Genomic DNA, 17,863 nt, shown 5'->3' on the forward strand with positions numbered 1-17,863 from the left:
CGTGCGCCACGAATGAGCCGAAAGTCTGCAAACTTCATTTCAAGCTAGAGGTGAAAATACATGCAAAAGTCGTATTTTGGCGAAATTGAGATTTTTGCAGATTTGAAATGTTGAAGCTTTCTTCTACAAAGTTATTTACGGACCTACAAAGTTTTATTTTAAAGAAATAGGCCTGCCCGGTAAGCCCCCTAACGGAAACTGAGACCCGTTTGAAGTTTATTGTTTGCAACAATTAGGGCTTAAAGCCATATTATAACATTTGCTGAGGAGAACGCCCTCAAAAAAAATTTAATTCAGATTTTTACACGATTAATGTACTTTAGTAAACAAAGATTCTCTGCACAAATCAAGACTTTAGGTGCTGTAGTTTAGTCAAAATCCGAGATTTTGAATAACGTTTTATTATTACGATAGAAATAGGACTATTAGTCGAACGCGTATATGCGATGTCAATACAGTACTACGTACACGGCGTGCGGGACACACACACACGCAGGAGGGTCGTACCATATAACAACCGCCGGAGTAACATGCATTGGCGCTAGTTGTAAATTCCGATTTTCTTTGCTTTACCTCACTTGTTCGGCTCAAAATTAAAAGGGGACATATCTGACAGTAAATGCTAATGTTTTATTGAAAATGAATACTAATCTATTTTTAAAGAAATGTTATAATATGGCTTTAATTAACAGCTCATTAAATATGCAAAACAATGAATTATCAGTCTCAATCTTCTTTTATTATTGTAATAATATCTATAAATGTGACGGTAAAATTTGAAGCAAGTGCATGTAAGGAACAGACTGGTTGCGGAATATACTGTTCCGGCATTTCAAAATTGGTCATTTTTGGCTTCTTTAACTTTGAACGCGTTTTTCTCGGTTTCGCTTTTTGATTCATGACAACCTTTGATAAGCCATAACTTTGCTTCTGACAGCCATAATGAAGTTCATTGAGATGTCATTTTATTAATCCTTGAAACATGCTCTTTGCAAAATCATATGAAAAAGATAAAAATGACCATGGGGGACTTTACGGCTCATTCGTGGTGTACAGTCACATAGGCCTGCAAGATTATTTTATTATTATGCGGGACGGTGTACATGGTGTACGGGGGTGGGTGGGTGGCAATTGTTAAAGAACAACTATTTTTTAAACCTGAGACTACATGTAGTATACCTGAGACTGGTATACTAGTCTCAGTTTTTGCTGAACCATGAAATGGTCTCAGCCTATATTAGTCTATGTTACTTACTTACTTACTTACTTACTTACTTACTTACTTACTTACCAACCATTTGGTCTGAAATGGACCTATCTTTAAATCCCACAAAGGTATGAACCCCCAAGTGGTGTGAAATGAAAGAGAAAGAAGTAAAGAATATAATACAAAAACACAGGGGGTTCTACTCATAATAGTTTTAAAGTTGTGGTCCATTTTGTCTTAAAAATCATCAGAAGTCGCCCAATTGGGCTTCTATTACGGGTTTGCCAACTTTCTTTTAGATATAACAATTACTGCCTGTGCCGGGAAGCAGCTTGTCTGCTATTTTGATAACAAGCATATTGTTTCCAAGAAAGTGAAGTAAATATTGTGAAAATTCCCAAAGTATTATTAAAACAGTATCTTAACCACAGTATGGACCAAACTGCAGATCTGGACGTGTCTAAGATCGCCCACTATAGCCCATTTTGTGGTTAGTATTTAGATCACAGGAAATTATGGCATCCCATGATGCATTTATGAAAATACACACTAAGGGTATCTGATAAATGCTATATAGTTGCCTCTGATTGCGCAATAATGGTGAATACTTGTGCGGTGGGGGTTTGGATGCTATATAGTTGCCTCTGATTGTGCAATAATGGTGAATACTTGAGCGGTGGGGGTTTGGTGGTCAAATGTTATTCCTTCCCATGATGCATTTATGAAAATCAATACATACACACTATAAGGCTTCAAGGTAAATGCTATATAGTTTCTACCAACATTTTGAAATATGTCCGATTGAGCTCAAACTTGGTACAAATAATCCTTGATCATAAGGGGATCATGAAACAGCATCTGAGGTCATCCAAGGTCAAAGGTCAAATGTAAAAGCTGCTCCGATGGGGCTGTAACTCTGGGTAAACAATCCCCGGCACTTGGGGAGTATGAGACGGCAAAGATCATCTGAAGTCAAAGGTCAGGTCAAATTTAAAGTTGCTCTGATTGGGCTGTAACTTGGAGAAAATGATCCCTGATACTTGGGTAGTATGAAACCGCCAAGGTCATGTGAGGTCAAAGGTCAAACTAGTCTGGATGGTTTCATTGTTTTATCAGACTAGTCCATAATTAGTGGCGGCATCACATAGGGAGCAAAATAAGGCCAAGTCAAAACCCCGTTGCCCCCCCCTGCATGTCTCCCATTAAAAAAAACCCAAATTACGAGAAATGTCCACTTTTTGCAGCACTTTTGCTCAAAATTAGTTGAATTCCCCTGAAATTCTTTTTGCTCCCCCCCCCCGAAAAAAAATCCAGTCGGCACCACTGTCCATCACTAAAAAATTATAAATTATAGGTCTACTTTGGAACAGCCTTATTTATACACACTTTAACTCAAAATAAATGGTGGACAATGATGATCAGTTATTACTCCCGATTCCAGAAATATGCAGCACTAAATTGTTCACAAAAATCTCGGGGGGGCACTTCAATATGAAATGGATATAGGTGTAGGGCTGGCACTTTCGTAGTAAGGGGCATTCGGTGAGAGCAAAATATAAAAAATAAGGGGTCATTGGGTGAGAGCATGATTTTTGGCATTCGGTGAGAGCAAAATGTAAAAAATATGGGGCCATTAGTGAGAACATGACCTTTGGAACCTTTGGGTGAGAGCCGAAACAGTGTCAAAAAACCTCGAAAATCGAATTTTAGTTCAAAAAGGCTTCAAATTTCTTTGTTTTATTTTCAAAAATAGGTAACAAAATCAGTGATAAATGAAAGTTGCTGTTCAAATTGAAAAATAAGGGTCTTTGGGTGACAGATCAAATGGAAAAATAAGGGGTCTTCGGGTGACACAGAACATGTGTTCGTAAAAAAACATGGGGTCTTTGGGTGAGAGAGACGCTGAAAAAGGGTGTCTTAACAGCCCTATACGCGTCACCTCCAAAGTGGGAGTGCCCCCCCCCCGGACAAAAAATATTACCGTTGGGTATCCTGTTTTGCCAAATAGAAATCAGCTCAATCTTAATCCTTGAGTTAGTTCTAACTGGCAATAAAAGTCAACATTTAACATTTTTGCAATTTGAGGAAAAGTGGACCAAAAACATGGACATTTGCATGTTTTCTTACAATTGCAGTTATAAATTCACCGACTTGGCAGAAGTCTAAGCATTCCACATTTTGAGTATAGACTATTATAGTCAGTGGCGTAGTGTCATAGGGGCACGGGGGCACGTGCCCCCAAATCGATTTTGTTTTAATCCCATAGGAAAATGCCAAAAACGGCTTGTGCCCCCCCATATCAGACCCGGTGCCCCCTAATCATGGTCGGTGCCCCCCCAATGTGATGACCCACGCTACGCCACTGATTAGAGTTTGCTCATAATTTGTAATATTTTTTGTTAAATTTGATAAATAAGATATTAGAAAAAATGTGTTTTCCAAAAATTAAAATGCATAACCTGAAATAAGTCTTAGTACAAGTCTTTCGGCTTCATTGTCGATGTCACAGCATCCAAAAAAACACCCTAAAACGCACTGTGTTTGGCCCTTATTTTCAAACATTGACCAAATATTAAAATTAGACTTTTATTGCCAGTTAGTTGTAATAAAGGATAGCTACATTTATGCGGTTAAACGCTCGTTTCGTATTCTTTATTGTCTGCCAATTGGTTGAACGATTTCCTACAATCAAGCTGCAGTTATGAGGTTTCTCTCCCATTTCATGTTTTTTTGTTGTCCGGAATGACTTGTTACAGTATTTATTCGTGACGTTAAAAATCGGATTAACTATACTACCATAGCAATAGATGAATACAATTTTGACTATATCGCCCTGCACTACAAGCAGGTTGCACTCCTTATTCTGCAATCATAGATTGAATACAATACCGTTCTTTTCAAAGACGTGTGAGTGAACAGCATGATATATATAGTTCAATGCATAGGTACCGCGTGAACGTTGTAGTAGGCCTACAGGACGAGAAAGTCAAAAATTATATTCATCTATTGCTATGGTAGTTAATCCGATTATTACTACACCAAGCTACATACGTATATTACTAAGGAGTTTCCATGTTTCTTGCTTTAGACGAATCCAATTTCACGCATTCCTATACCTTAATGGCTGCCAAAGTTGGGTCCCCGTCGGCTCAATCTTACCTACAGGGTGTCCCAAAAAAAAGAGGCCCCTCATTGCGCCCTCTGTTTCTCCTATTTTTGAAAAGTTGATCAAATATATTTTGGTATGTAAAAAAACCTTAAGTCGTTAGCTTTAATAAACCAAAACAATTATATCAATCGGCTCACAACTTTTGAAGATATGCTCTTTTAAAGAAATGTACCCGTTTTTCACTCTGTCCACGGAGAAGGTTTGGCTACTTCAAAGATTGAAAAGGAGTACACATACCATGCATGAATATCAAACATTCCTCAATGATAACTTTATAAAATAACTTTATTTATGGAATGGGCTTTACCAGTGGGTTTATGGGCAATGGATTTTGTTAATAGTGTCATTATTTTGTGTGTAAAATGGATGCCGAATGGGACTTCTTTTGCTTTACTTGCAATAATATTATTTTCTTAGTTATTTATGCCTTTTTGTTTTATTATGTTTCTTAATCTCTTACTTTGTTATTTCATGCTTTCTTTTTTTATTTACAGCATAAGTCATTTCTCTTTTTAGGATTAAAGGTAGCCCTAAAGGCTGTTTGGTTTGCCTTTGGTTCTTCTGAAGTGAGTTTACTGTGCTGCTCTGCCCTCTACCTGGTTGCCTCCTTGGCGAATACAGGTTTCAGCCCTGGTCCTCATTGCATCAATTGCGTTGGGTACCATCCTTGTGCGCCGGATACTTGCGAATGCATTCAGTAATACGTTTGCGAAGATCTTGGATTTTGCCACAAAGGAAAAAATCAAGTGGTGTGAGGTCTGGTGATCGTGCAGGCCACTCCACAGCATGAGCCATCCCAACCACTCTGTTTGTTATCCGTGGACAGAGTGAAAAACGGGTACTTTTATTCAAAAGAGCATATCTTCAAAAGTTGTGAGTCGATTGATATAAATGTTTTGGTTTATAAAAGCTAACGAATAAAGGTTTCTTTGTATACCAAAATATATTTAATCAACTTTTCAGAAATAGGCGAAAATGAGAGCGCAATCAGGGGCCTCTTTTTATTGGGACACCCTGTACAATATGACATAATGCGGCCTTGCAGGGTATTTTAAACTGCATTCTATCACCCGTGTTACACGTAGACGAAAGAATGATGACAGTTTACAACACACATGATGCAGTCATGTCTACAGTAGAATTCATCTCGACCTTTGCAGGACTTAACCCCATTAAAAGCTATTAAACCAAGATAACACCGTTGAAACAGCTCAACTGATTAAATCGGATCTTCTCTGCCTGTGCACATGTGACTGTTTTCATGTGCGATATCGCAATAAAGTTTGTATTAAAGCTTCAGTTGGGTAACCGATTATAAAGGAAACGAAAGGAAACAATGGTATGTGTACCATTGTTCACGAAATGAGACAATGGCGTGCTTTTTGTAAACCAGCATTCTTGAAAATGAGCAACATAATGATTGTTGACTTAACACGGTTTGGAAATAATTTCTTCATATTTTTGGTGTTATCTGTCGTTTACATATCCTTCCTAAAACACAAAAGTACGACCCTCTCCAAACACCTAAATTAGCTAAAAATTTAGGACATGTTACAAAACTATATTGTCTAGAATTTTAGAAGAGTACTTTTAATATTGGCCGGTTATTTTTCACACAGCGACGTTAACTAGGCAATGTACTATTACCTATAACATTAACTAAAACACCAAAGTACGAATATTTCCAAACATCTAAATTAGCTAAAATTTAGGACATGTTAAAAACTATATTTTCTAGAACTTTAGAAGAGTACTTTTAATATTGGCCGGTCATTTTTCACACAGCGACGTTAACTAGTCATATCCCCATACTGTTAACGTAGGGCTATTTGTAGAGGTCACTCGTCAATGGGAAAGAGCACTGTGTATTGTGTATAGGAAAACGGACAGTAACTGCAGTATGAAAAGAATCTAACATCGATTATTAAGCGGCTTTTTGGTGTTGCGGGGACCCAAAGATGGCCGACCAAATCCTGACCATGACTTGGCTCGTTGGATTCGTCTATACTTGATGTGCTGAATGCATAGGGCCTGCACTTTGGCTCGACATTTGAAAGGGGCGTGAATTCATTTTTGGATACGCCCCTATTATAATTAGGTAATACTCGACTCACACACATTCCCTATTATGTATATACATGTACCACATGTAGTAAATCTGTCTGCTTTATCTGTATTGTGCCGTTCTTAAGCAAATAGTTAAACACGATTTCATCAAACATTATAACAATAGCTCTTTTACAGTGTGCAATCATCCCGGGCAATAATTTGGCAATAATATAGGATGTGCGTGAAATTATTGATTGGCTCCATACAAAGGATTTGAACCGGTGTCCTTCACCGTAATCATGGCGCAATGCAGTGCATTTAATCAAACGTTGTCGTCAACCTATTTGATCGTATAGTGCATTTGTTATGTGTGTGAGACGAGCTGTCGCGGTAGATTGCAATAGCTTGTAATCATGCTTTTGTTGAATGAATTTGAGTACTCCGCCATATTTACGATATGCTACGTCATAATCTAGGTGATTATTTGCATTGGATGTCTTGAATACGCTGGCGAAGTTGTGTAATAATCGGACTAATGCTATAACAGTAGGTGAATACAAGTATTGAATATAGGCCTATCACGTTGCAAAGCCCAATTCAGTGATCCCAGCGAAAGTGAAAAAAAAATCAAATTGTTACTTTTATAAAAAATTTTAATGAACAAAATTGGCAAAAAACCCAAGAAAACGGCAGTATCGACGAAGTTGAAGCCCCATTCAAATAGGCCTACATGTAGCTAATTTATATATACTGTATGTAATTACAGATTCACGTAAATGCATTTTTTTTTCTTAAATAGGCCTACACGGCTTTTGGCTGAACCACTAGCAGAAGACACCAAATTGATGTTTTATGACCTTTGACATTCTTTTGTGGCGAGTGACATGGTCAGTTCAATTCACGCCGAGTGTCCTTGACAGGTTTGACTCTGCTTCAGTGGTCATGAAAGAATTCAAAAGATAACCTCTGCCCCAACAACCCCAATCAATTGTCTGAAACTGCTAAGTTCGGATGATGTATCATAAGAACTCAGTCGTCAAATGATGATAGTCATATAATGACCAAAAGATTATTACTGACTACTATATCATTGAAGACTGAGTTCCGCAGTACAAAATCTGAATTTTGATGATTTTTACGATCGTCCGGATGAAAAAAATCACTGAATGGGCCGTTAGTTCCCTCCTCTCCTTACCTTGGCAATATGAATCAAAGAAAAATAAAGAAAAAAGAAATAAAGAAAACAAGAAAAAAAAAGACAAAGAAAAGAAACAATAAAAGAAAAACAAATATGAAAAGTTCGAACAATATTTTGGTTTATAAAATTAATGTGACCGTGATGAGGCTCGAACTCACCACCTTCCGATTTAAAGTTCGAAGCGCTCGTGAACAAAATTCTGATGCCTTACCAAGTGAGCTGTGCTCCTGAGATACGAAATAAAAATAAAATAATGCACTGTATACCTGCTTGTGTCGGTAATTGATTTGCTCATATTCCATAATGGTACAGTGCAACAGAGCAAAAATGCCCATAATTTAAAAGCTATATAATTTATGAACAATATACACTACACATAAAAATACTAATACAAGGGCATTTCAACATAAGAATCCAAACAATTAAGTACCAACATGCACAGCTTTGTCCTTATATCACATTTGGGTTTTTAACATATGTTATCAAACCTCTACTGTGATTGGCAGCTGCACAAGGCATCTCTTTGATAGCTGATAATGGCCATCCATTCAGCAAGTGGCTACTAACTGACCTTGACAGGCTTGAATGAACACTGTCATCTGCTACAAAACCATCACACTCTAGGTTTGACAATGGAGTGAAAGACTATTATTATTGATTAGGCGCGGATTTTAAATGTACAGCTCCTATGCGTGTATATCAAAAAATTGGAATAGAATGTTTGGAGTCATGTAACTAAAATACTAAATGCATTCTGCAAAATGTGCTCTATCTGACCAATTTATAAAGCATTTCATTAGCTTTAATTTGACACATTGTTTGACATGTTTGGAATTATGGTAAATCATTAAATAAAATATTTATTAATTCATCAATTATGTCAATTAATTAAAAATTTAATGCAAATATGCATATTTTCTCTGACAGAATTGTAGGATTTGACAAGAGCCATTTTTCTTGTAAGTTTGATTCTTATAACATACCGGTATCGTATTGCGTCCCATTATAGTTACAGAAAAAAATACGCGTGCAGGACACACATACGCACCCCTACACACACACACACACCCAAAGGATCGTACCCATTTTCTTTGCTTTACTTCACTTGTTCTGCTCAAAATTAAAAGGGGACATATCTGACAGTAAAAGCTTACATTTTATGGAAATTATGTTTAACTATTTGTTTAAACAGCACAAAACAGATAAAGCAAAATTACTATACATGTATGGTATACCAGGGACTGTTTAAGAATATATCATTAGATTTATGATATTTACTTCGAGGACTGTTATATATCAAAAATGTGAAAAATATCAAATTTTAATAATTTGTCATAAAATTTGTATTATATCATAAATTTCTTCGTATTCAGAATGCAATTCGATATGTCTGATGTGCTCTCATGTCCCACAAAAATACTATCGAAACGCTCAAAACGCTCATTCCAGATCCCTTAAAGTCATAATGTACGATCTTATAATATGAATTTGGTTAATTTTTTCAAACCTGATTTTTTAGCATATTTGTAATGTTTACAACTGGCACCTAAATGGAATCAGCCAAATTGCTTGTGTTTGTAGGTAAATAGAGCAAAGTTCGACATAAAGTCATAATGTCCTCCCATAGAACTGCGTGTTAAACGGCCAAAATAACAAGCAGTGTTTCTTTCACTTTACCTTATTATTTCAGCTCAAAATTAACAGAAACCATTCCCGATAATTATTACCGTAAAATGGGGTAACTTCGGTCAGCGGGGTAACTTTGGTCGGTCAAATATATTTTTTTAAATGGTCATATTTTCGTACAGCAATATTGTTTTTAGTCATATTTGGTGTCAATTTGTTAAGAAATATGCTTGGAAGTAATAATAGTCGCTCATGTGTAACTTCCTTGAAATTTACGAAAAAGCGGGATTTTTGACCAAAATCAGCATTTTTTACATTTTTTCAGAAAAATAAAAATCGATATTTGTGAGCAAGGATGTGTGTTTGATTAATTTTGCAAGGTGTCAAATGTCACAAAAAAAAAAAACTTGCCCATATTCAGCGAAGATCAATTTTTTGATTTTTTTCCTTCATGGAATGTAATACTGTGACCAAAGTTGCCCCAAAGGCGGGGTAACTTTGGTCAGGTCATTTTGAACCCCTAGGGCACCCTTACAAAATTATTAAAAAATCTTTTTCAACTTCAAGGTGTAGAAGGGAACCCTAATGTCACAAAAAAGAGTTAATTAGAAATATAATTGGTTTTGTTTGGAAGCAGTGGTTTAAAAACTCTGAAAAGTGCCCAAAGTTACCCCATTTTACGGTACTAGTATTATTTCAGCATTTTGAGTATATAATGATCGTACATTAAGTCTTTAATTTGGTTAATTTTCTTTGTCTTTTTTTTTTTTTGATTTATATTGCCAGGGTAAGGAGAGGAGGAACTAAAGGAATATTCAATGATTTTTTTTTTTTTCATCCCGACGATCGTAAAAATCATCAAAATTCAGATTTTGGATACTAGACTGCGGAACTCGGTCTTCAATGATAGTCAGTAATTTTTATATTTTGGACATTACTATGACTATCATTTGAGGACTGAGTTCTTATGATCCGAGGAGCAGTTTCAGACAATTGCTTGGGATTATAGGGCAGAGGTTATCTTTTGAATTCTTTCATGACCACTGAAGCATAGTCAAACCTGTCAAGGACACTCGGCGTGAATTGAAAGACCATGTCACTCGCCACAAAAGAATGTCAAAGGTCATAAAACACCAATTTGGTCATTTTGTGTCTTCTGCTATCTAAAGGCCTTATATGGCTGATTTTGTACCTTTCGTCATTGTCATAGATGTGCTAACAAAGCTTTCTAGTGCAGTGGTTCAGCCGAAAGCCGTGTGTCTAAGGCAAAACATAATGCATTTACGTGAGTCTGTAATTTATATACCGGTACTGACAGTATATAAATTAGCTAGACCTACATGTATTTGAATGGGGCTTCAACTTCGTCAATACTGTCGTTTTTCTGTTTTGTTTTTTGCCATTTGTTTTTCTTTAAAAAAATTTATAAACGTAACAATTTGATTTTTTTTTCACTTTCGCTGGGATCACTGAATGGGACTTTGTAGCGCGGATTATTCAAAACTTGTTTTTACCTAGTGCTATATATATAGTATTAATCCGATTATTCAATAACTTTGCCAGCGTACTAAAGACATAGGTTATGTAAGGGATAAACTGTACATGGGTATAGAGGCCCTGCATGCTTTTATTGATTGGCTCCAAACAAAGGATTTGAAAAGTGTCCTTCACCGTAATCACGGCGCAGTAGCCTACAGTCCATTCAATCAAATGTTGTCAGTGTGCGAGACGAACGATGTATAAATCTGGAGGTCACATCATCACTTATCATGCTTATTGTAAAAAGTTTGTCCAATGCATATACTGTGTGTAGGCCTATTGTTCCCGGGTATTGTCAATGCAATCAAGCAAACAGGTATTATATTTTGAAAAGGCCGCTATAGTATATTCACATGGGTGTTTTGAATGGCCAATCATATGGGACATAATCAAATTGCAGTGACTGCTTCCTTTGTTACCACATGTCAGTCATCTTGTGATTATTGGACCATGTAAACCTGCAAAAAACGAGCCAAAGTGCAGGCCCTATGATTTGTTGCAAACCTTTAGCGTCACGCGTCAATCAGTCTTGATATGCGAGGGTACATTCGGCCTGAATTGTCAAAAAGTGGCCGTAAAGAACAAAAAATGGAAGGTGGTGGGATATAGGCCTACGTTCCCCAGGTCCCCCAGGATTGACGCCCATGCATGGTTCAAGTTGCAACATTGACGAGGTTTCGCTGCTGAATGATTTGTTACAGCATATACATGTATACATGTATCTGTTTATAAGGAGTTTATTCTGTATGAATTATTTCATGCCGTTTCTTGTCATTCGCGTTGATGAATGCTTTGTCGCAATAGCTGCATTTATGAGGTTTCTCTCCTGTATGAACCATTTCATGCTGTTTCTTGCCACTCGTTGTGTTGAATGCTTTGCTGCAATAAATACATGTATAAGGTTTTTCTCCTGTATGAATCTTTTCATGACATTTCTTGTTACTCTCTTTGGCGAATGATTTGCTGCAATACCTACATTTATGAGGTTTCTCTCCTCTATGATTCATTTCATCCTGATTCTTGCTACTAGTTGTGCTGAATGCTTTGCTGCAATAGATACATTTATGAGGTTTCTCTCCGGTGTGAATCATTTCATGACGTTTCTTGTCACTCGCTTTGATGAATGCTTTGCTGCAACAGCTACATTTATGAGGTTTCTCTCCTGTATGAATCATTTCATGTTCTTTCTTGATACTCGATGTGTTGAATGATTTATTGCAATAGTTGCATTTATGAGGTTTCTCACCCGTATGAATCATTTCATGACGTTTCTTGTCACTCGCTTTGATGAATGTTTTGCTGCAATAGCTACATTTATGAGGTTTCTCTCCTGTATGAAGCATTTCATGTTCTTTCTTGTGAGACAACTGCTTAAACGATTTGTTACAGTATCTATATTCATGCACCTTCTCTCTGGTAACAAGTTTAAACTTTGCAGATGCGAAATGAGACTTCTTATCACAATCTTGCGCATGATCTTTTGAGTTCTGATGATGGGAATTCCTCTGTAATACGTCACCGTCGTCGCTTTTCCCCTTTCGTCGTCTGTTGATTCGTGGCTTCAGGATGACACATCCAGCTTTTGGTTTTATCTTTGGGTTGTTGTACCAGTAAGGTTTAATACTTAACTCATGGTTGCGAAGATGTGATTTATAACGAGGAATATTGTCTATAAATCTTCTTTTACAATACTTGCAAACACGGTCTTGTAGTAAATTCCATTGTCGCTTGGGTCTAATCATGATGTCTGAAAAGGAATATAAAAAATAAGAACACATTAAACGTTGCTAAAATATTTCAGCGATTTTCGTTCTTCATCTCATTTATGAATTGAAACCGATCATTATGCAGATTTATGATTTTAATGGCTCATTATTAATTATCAAACGGCAAAGTGGGTGTAGCCCTGCAATAACGGCAACCTTCCTTATTGGCATCAAATGATTTACATAATTATTACAACTAGCGGGACACCCGCGCTACGCGCGGGTCCCCGCTAGGTGAGTAAATGGGAGCGTTCACTAAAACGGGAGGAATTACTGAACAGGTAGAATCATTGAAAAGGTAAATTTCATTTATCTGAGTCTGACCCTCGTTAAGCCTAAGTTTCCATTTTAGCTTCTTTTCTTTCTTTTTAGTTTCTTCTACATGGGCCAATTTTTTCCATTTTTTAAAAACATTTTGCTGCTAAGCTTGCAAATTTCCGTTACCATGTTTTTTATTTACTCAATCCCGTTCCCATTATTTTCTAAATCTGTCCTTTCTTACATTTCCCTGTTGATTTCATTTCTTATTTGCTGCTTAGCTTGTGATTTCCCGTTTTCATGTTATTTATTTAGTTCTGTCCTCAGTTCAATAGCTTTTTTATTTAAATCATCTAATTTTATTAGATTTTATTATTCTTTCCTTCTTTAGCCTATTTTGTTCCCGTTTTCATTTTCTTACTGTGACTAACTATAGGCTAACCCACATACTCGTAGGCCTACCTGTTTGTCCTCATTTTGTTTTCTTTTTTAATTACAGTAGGCCTACACTCAGAGAAATATTTACATAACATTATGTAAGTATAGAACCTCATAATAATTAAGTAAAATTTACCCCAAATTAATTAAAATTTTACATAATTCGGTAAATATTACATAGTTCTGAGGTAAATTTTACTTAATTATTATGAGGTTCTATACTTACATAATGTTTTGTAAATATTTCTCTGAGTGTACCTCTTCATGTTGTTTGTACTTTTTAACACACATCTTTTCCCCGTATTTATTACGCCTACGGTCGGTCGTTCACCCGTATTATCATTCATTGCGCGACTCTGCGTCGTTTACGCGCGACATGGCGTAGTGCTGCGTTACCCGCGCGCTATCGCTGTGCTACGCGAGCGGCTTGGCATTAGATACGCCCGTACGACGCGCACGGGCTAGCTTGACAACTGACTCCCTTTTTGTTTACCCAGCATAGCAACGTACCACATTTTCACTGATTTTGAGGCCAATTCTTGACCGTTTTCAACCAAATAAAGTTTAAACACGTTCCCGTATATTCATCGATCTCCCGTATGAATTTGGCGACATTTGGATCGAAACTGACGGAGCCTTTCCATGATACATAGATACATAGATAGATAGATAGATAGATAGATACATACAACATTTCCCTATTTATAGTAAGACTAGCGGGATACCCGCGCTTCGCGCGGGTCCCCGCTAGATGGGAGCGTTCACCATAACAGGAATAATTACTGAACAGGTAGAATCATTGAAAAGGTACATTTTATTGTTCTAAACCTGTCTCTTCTTACACTTTCTTTTTTAGTTTCTTTTGCTTAGCTTGTGATTTTCCGTTTCCATGTTATTTATTTATTTAACCTCGTTCCCATTATTTTCTAAATCTGTTCTTTCTTACATTTCCTTTAGCTTCTTTGTTTATTTGCTGCTTGTGATTTCCGTTTCCATGATTTTTATTTAATTCTGTTCTCATTATTTTAGCTTCTTTTTTCTTACATTTCCTGATTAGTTTCTTTCCTTCTTTGTTTCGTTCCCGTTTCATTTAGTTACTTTAACCCGTTGGCCTATTACTCGCACTTTTTTGTCCTCATATTAATTTTATTTTTCTTTATAGTACCGCTTCATGTTGTTTATACAACAAACATCTTTTTCCCGTATTTATTACGTCCTCTCATAGCGTGTCTGCGGACGTGTTCACCCGTTATCATAATCCCGTGACCCGTCCATGTACCTTTTTGTCCTTTTTTTTTCCTTCTTTCCGTATTATCATGTCCACTGGTCTCTGGCTCGCAGTCGCGTGGCTCTGCGCCGTTTACGCGCCCATTGGCGTAGTGCGCATTACGCACGAGGTGCCGACGCGCTGCCGGCCAGCTGCAGTGACGCGTAGGCTGACAACCGATTTTCATAACAAAAAACCCGTTTTTACCCATATTTTCACTGTTTTTGCAGCCAATTCTTGACCGTTTTCAACCAAATAAAGTTTAAACACGTTCGCGTATATTCATCGATCTCCCGTATGAATTTGGCGACATTTGGATCGAAACTGACGGAGCCTTTATAGGCATACATAGATACATAGATAGATAGATAGATAGATAGATAGATAGATAGATACAACATTTCCCTATTTATAGTAAGATGAATGACTGATTAATGAAAAACGGCGACGAGAAAATGTGGTAGGGTATTCTAAAGTTTAGCCAAATTTTAGACTGTTCAAAATAGGCAACTTTTGCTCAAAAGATACAGTTGATTCATCGAAATATCTTTGATCCATATTTAAACATCAACAGAATGATAACATCCGTTGCAATTGAAAAATGTCGTGTCGAATGCGTAACTACGTTGGAAGCCGCAGATTTGATTTCTCCACATTTTAACACCTCATTTGCAGCAATTGACTAAATATTAACCATGTTAACGTCACAGCATACATTTAAATCAATGTAACCCAAGATTTGAAAGTTGCAGTAAATTGTGTTGATTTTGTATTCAGTGTAATGGAAGGAAATCTGTGTAATGAAATCTGAGTCCCGGGGGGGTACTCAAGTTTAGTTTTGGTAGGGACGTGCCGCTGAGAATTTGAAAGTGGACCCATAAATATACCAATTTTGCAAGAAATTTGGACCCATTGATATACCAAAAGTCAAAATTTTCGGCCGAATTTAACCCAAATTGTCTTAGTTTTTACAAATTTTGGCTAGATTAAGGAAAAATTGGGCTATTTTACGAAAAAATCGAGACAATTTTGAAAAAAGGACCCATTCATATACCAAAATAGGCTTTGAAAAAGGGGTCATTGATATACCAAGAGGCTGAAAATGCTACCCATATTTGCGGCACGTCTCCGTATGGTCATTTGTACTGAGCCCCCCGGGATCTGAGTGTTTTGTATTGTTTGTAAGTGCAACTTTCAAATCTGGACCTCACTACATTAAATTGACCGGTGTTTTTTTGTTTTCTGGGCTATCGTATCAAATGAGGTGTCAAAATGCGCAGAAATAAATTCTGCTTCCAACGCATTTTACAGATTTGTATACAATAGCCCCTTTTGAATAATGGCCATTATTTAAGGGGGGTTAGTTACTTTTTTTGAGATGTTTATATCTGTACTGTATACTTCCCCCTCCATGGCAAAGGGGGATATTAAAGGTCCTTGGCCCGATCCCGGGGCCCAATCGACAGCCTTAACCCTCATTTTTCATCATGGAAATTGAGATTTTAGTATCAGAATTAAGAAAGCTCAAATTTTTCTCATGTGTAAAGAAGTTTCTGGTATGATTATGAGCTCTGAAATTCGTGCTTTATTACACTTCTAAAATAAACCCAGTAAAACAATTAACCCCGGGCAATTAACATCGATAGCTAATTACTTTTCATAAAAACTCACCTTATAAATGTCTCATAAAAAGATAAAATCCAGCTCTGATTTGCACACTGGGTGTGAGAGGTTAGTTATTGTGGACACGGAACGTTTGATACGGCGTGAAACATTAGCCCACTCCTTGACTCTTTGTCACTGTGAGAAAGTAGCTGAAAGTGTTGTCTGATAAGAAGAATGAGTCTCAATTCTGTGAAGACAAACAGAAGACTGTGATTCAGTGGCGAACATAACAGTGTGTTTCTTCATAAGTCAAAGTTGCAAATTTGACAAAGAAAGTTGATTGGATTTAGTGGAAGCCCTGGAGCGGAAGCAATCAATAACGGAAGTTGAGATGTGGTCGAGGAAAGTAAAAGTAAACATACTTCTGCTTTAATATTAGGCGATATGCTGACGAGATTAGGTCCCTGTAGGTGTGCTCTGAATATTTTTGACTTTGTATGTAAATCATTCCTAAAAAAGGCGTGGCAGCCTCGTAATGAACTCACAAATTAAGTTTTTAAGATAGCCATGCAAGTAATTTAATTTTTTATATGTACATTGTACATTTTGCGTAATTGCTGTGTAAATTCTGTTTTGTATTGGAGTAAATTTGTTGTTCCACAAGTCACAATCACACTTTATTCCTCAGCCATATTTGAATGCTTGTGCTCTGGTATGTTTGTTAAATGCGCGCCCTCCACCTACGATGTAGGGTCCCGCTTTTGCCATTGCACCGCTTCCTGCTCGTGATCATGTAAATGGGATTGTGCCTAGTGGATCGATAATATTGTACTCTTAAGGGGGGATAATACCCTGATTTTCATCAGTATACCCCTCTTCTTTTTTTTCTTGCAAATTTATGAAGTACATAAATATGTTCATCACCTCATGTCCTGAACTTATAAAATATATCTATACATACAAAGTGTTTTTAAACCATTTTAGTAAGTCATTTTAGCCCTATATATTTTTTGTTTACTGTATCCTAGTAACTCAGATGTGTGTTTCATAACAAACCATAATTTATTCTATCAACATGTTCAAGCAGGGTACATGAATAGAATACATTAAATCCTTTGTTATACTCTCTATAGAAAATCTAGTGGTGCATGCAAAATATATAACACTGAATAAATTAAATAAACACTTACACAATGGATGTATAGTCATTAGTCAATGTGTTGTTAGGAGAAGAAAAGGCTATTAGGTCACCGTATGTCAGGTTATAGGTCAATTGGTTCAGGTCAAATTTAAGCATCAATTTTGAATACACATGTGAGAGTCTGTGATATCATAATGAGGCATAATTTTGATATTCTGTCTTAAAACTGGATATATATCGAGAAGTGCAAGGTGGATATACTAATATACCTTGGGATGTAAATGGTGAGTACAATTTAGAATGCCTAGTTGAGATGGATTTCACAAATAAATATAAAATAGTTACCAAAATCATAAAAGTTAAGCTTACGGAAAACTACCCAATATGGTGGTATAGGTGACAAAAATTACAATTTTTTTCAACATTGCTGTAGTATGGTTGTGGTAACCTGTTACCTGCGGCTTAATTAAGTTTCAGTGAAATAATGTCGCAAGTTAAAAATACAAAATATAGCTCAACATTGAAAATAGAAGCACTTTAACCAGTTCCTTTTTTGATAGTTGTGGAGCACCAAGTTCATGAAGTCATAAAAGAAATAAG

General features: G+C 36.6%; 1 protein-coding gene across 1 annotated transcript; it reads right to left on the bottom strand.

Moving 5' to 3' along the window:
* Positions 1–11,437: 11,437 nt before the first annotated feature.
* Positions 11,438–16,372, bottom strand: LOC140162181 (uncharacterized). Its single transcript, XM_072185450.1, has 2 exons — positions 16,189–16,372; positions 11,438–12,535 (listed from the first exon to the last, which is right to left on the bottom strand). The coding sequence occupies exon 2, from the start codon at positions 12,528–12,530 to the stop codon at positions 11,526–11,528; it is 1,005 nt and encodes a 334-aa protein (XP_072041551.1). The 5' UTR covers positions 12,531–12,535; positions 16,189–16,372; the 3' UTR covers positions 11,438–11,525.
* Between the last annotated feature and the right edge of the window lie 1,491 nt (positions 16,373–17,863).

Source organism: Amphiura filiformis, chromosome 10 (genome assembly GCF_039555335.1).
Source record: "Amphiura filiformis chromosome 10, Afil_fr2py, whole genome shotgun sequence".
Lineage (NCBI taxonomy): Eukaryota > Metazoa > Echinodermata > Ophiuroidea > Amphilepidida > Amphiuridae > Amphiura > Amphiura filiformis.

Excerpts from the sequence above, each read along its gene's own strand:
- LOC140162181 (XM_072185450.1), bottom strand. The coding sequence starts at position 12,530 with ATGATTAGACCCAAGCGACAATGGAATTTACTACAAGACCGTGTTTGC.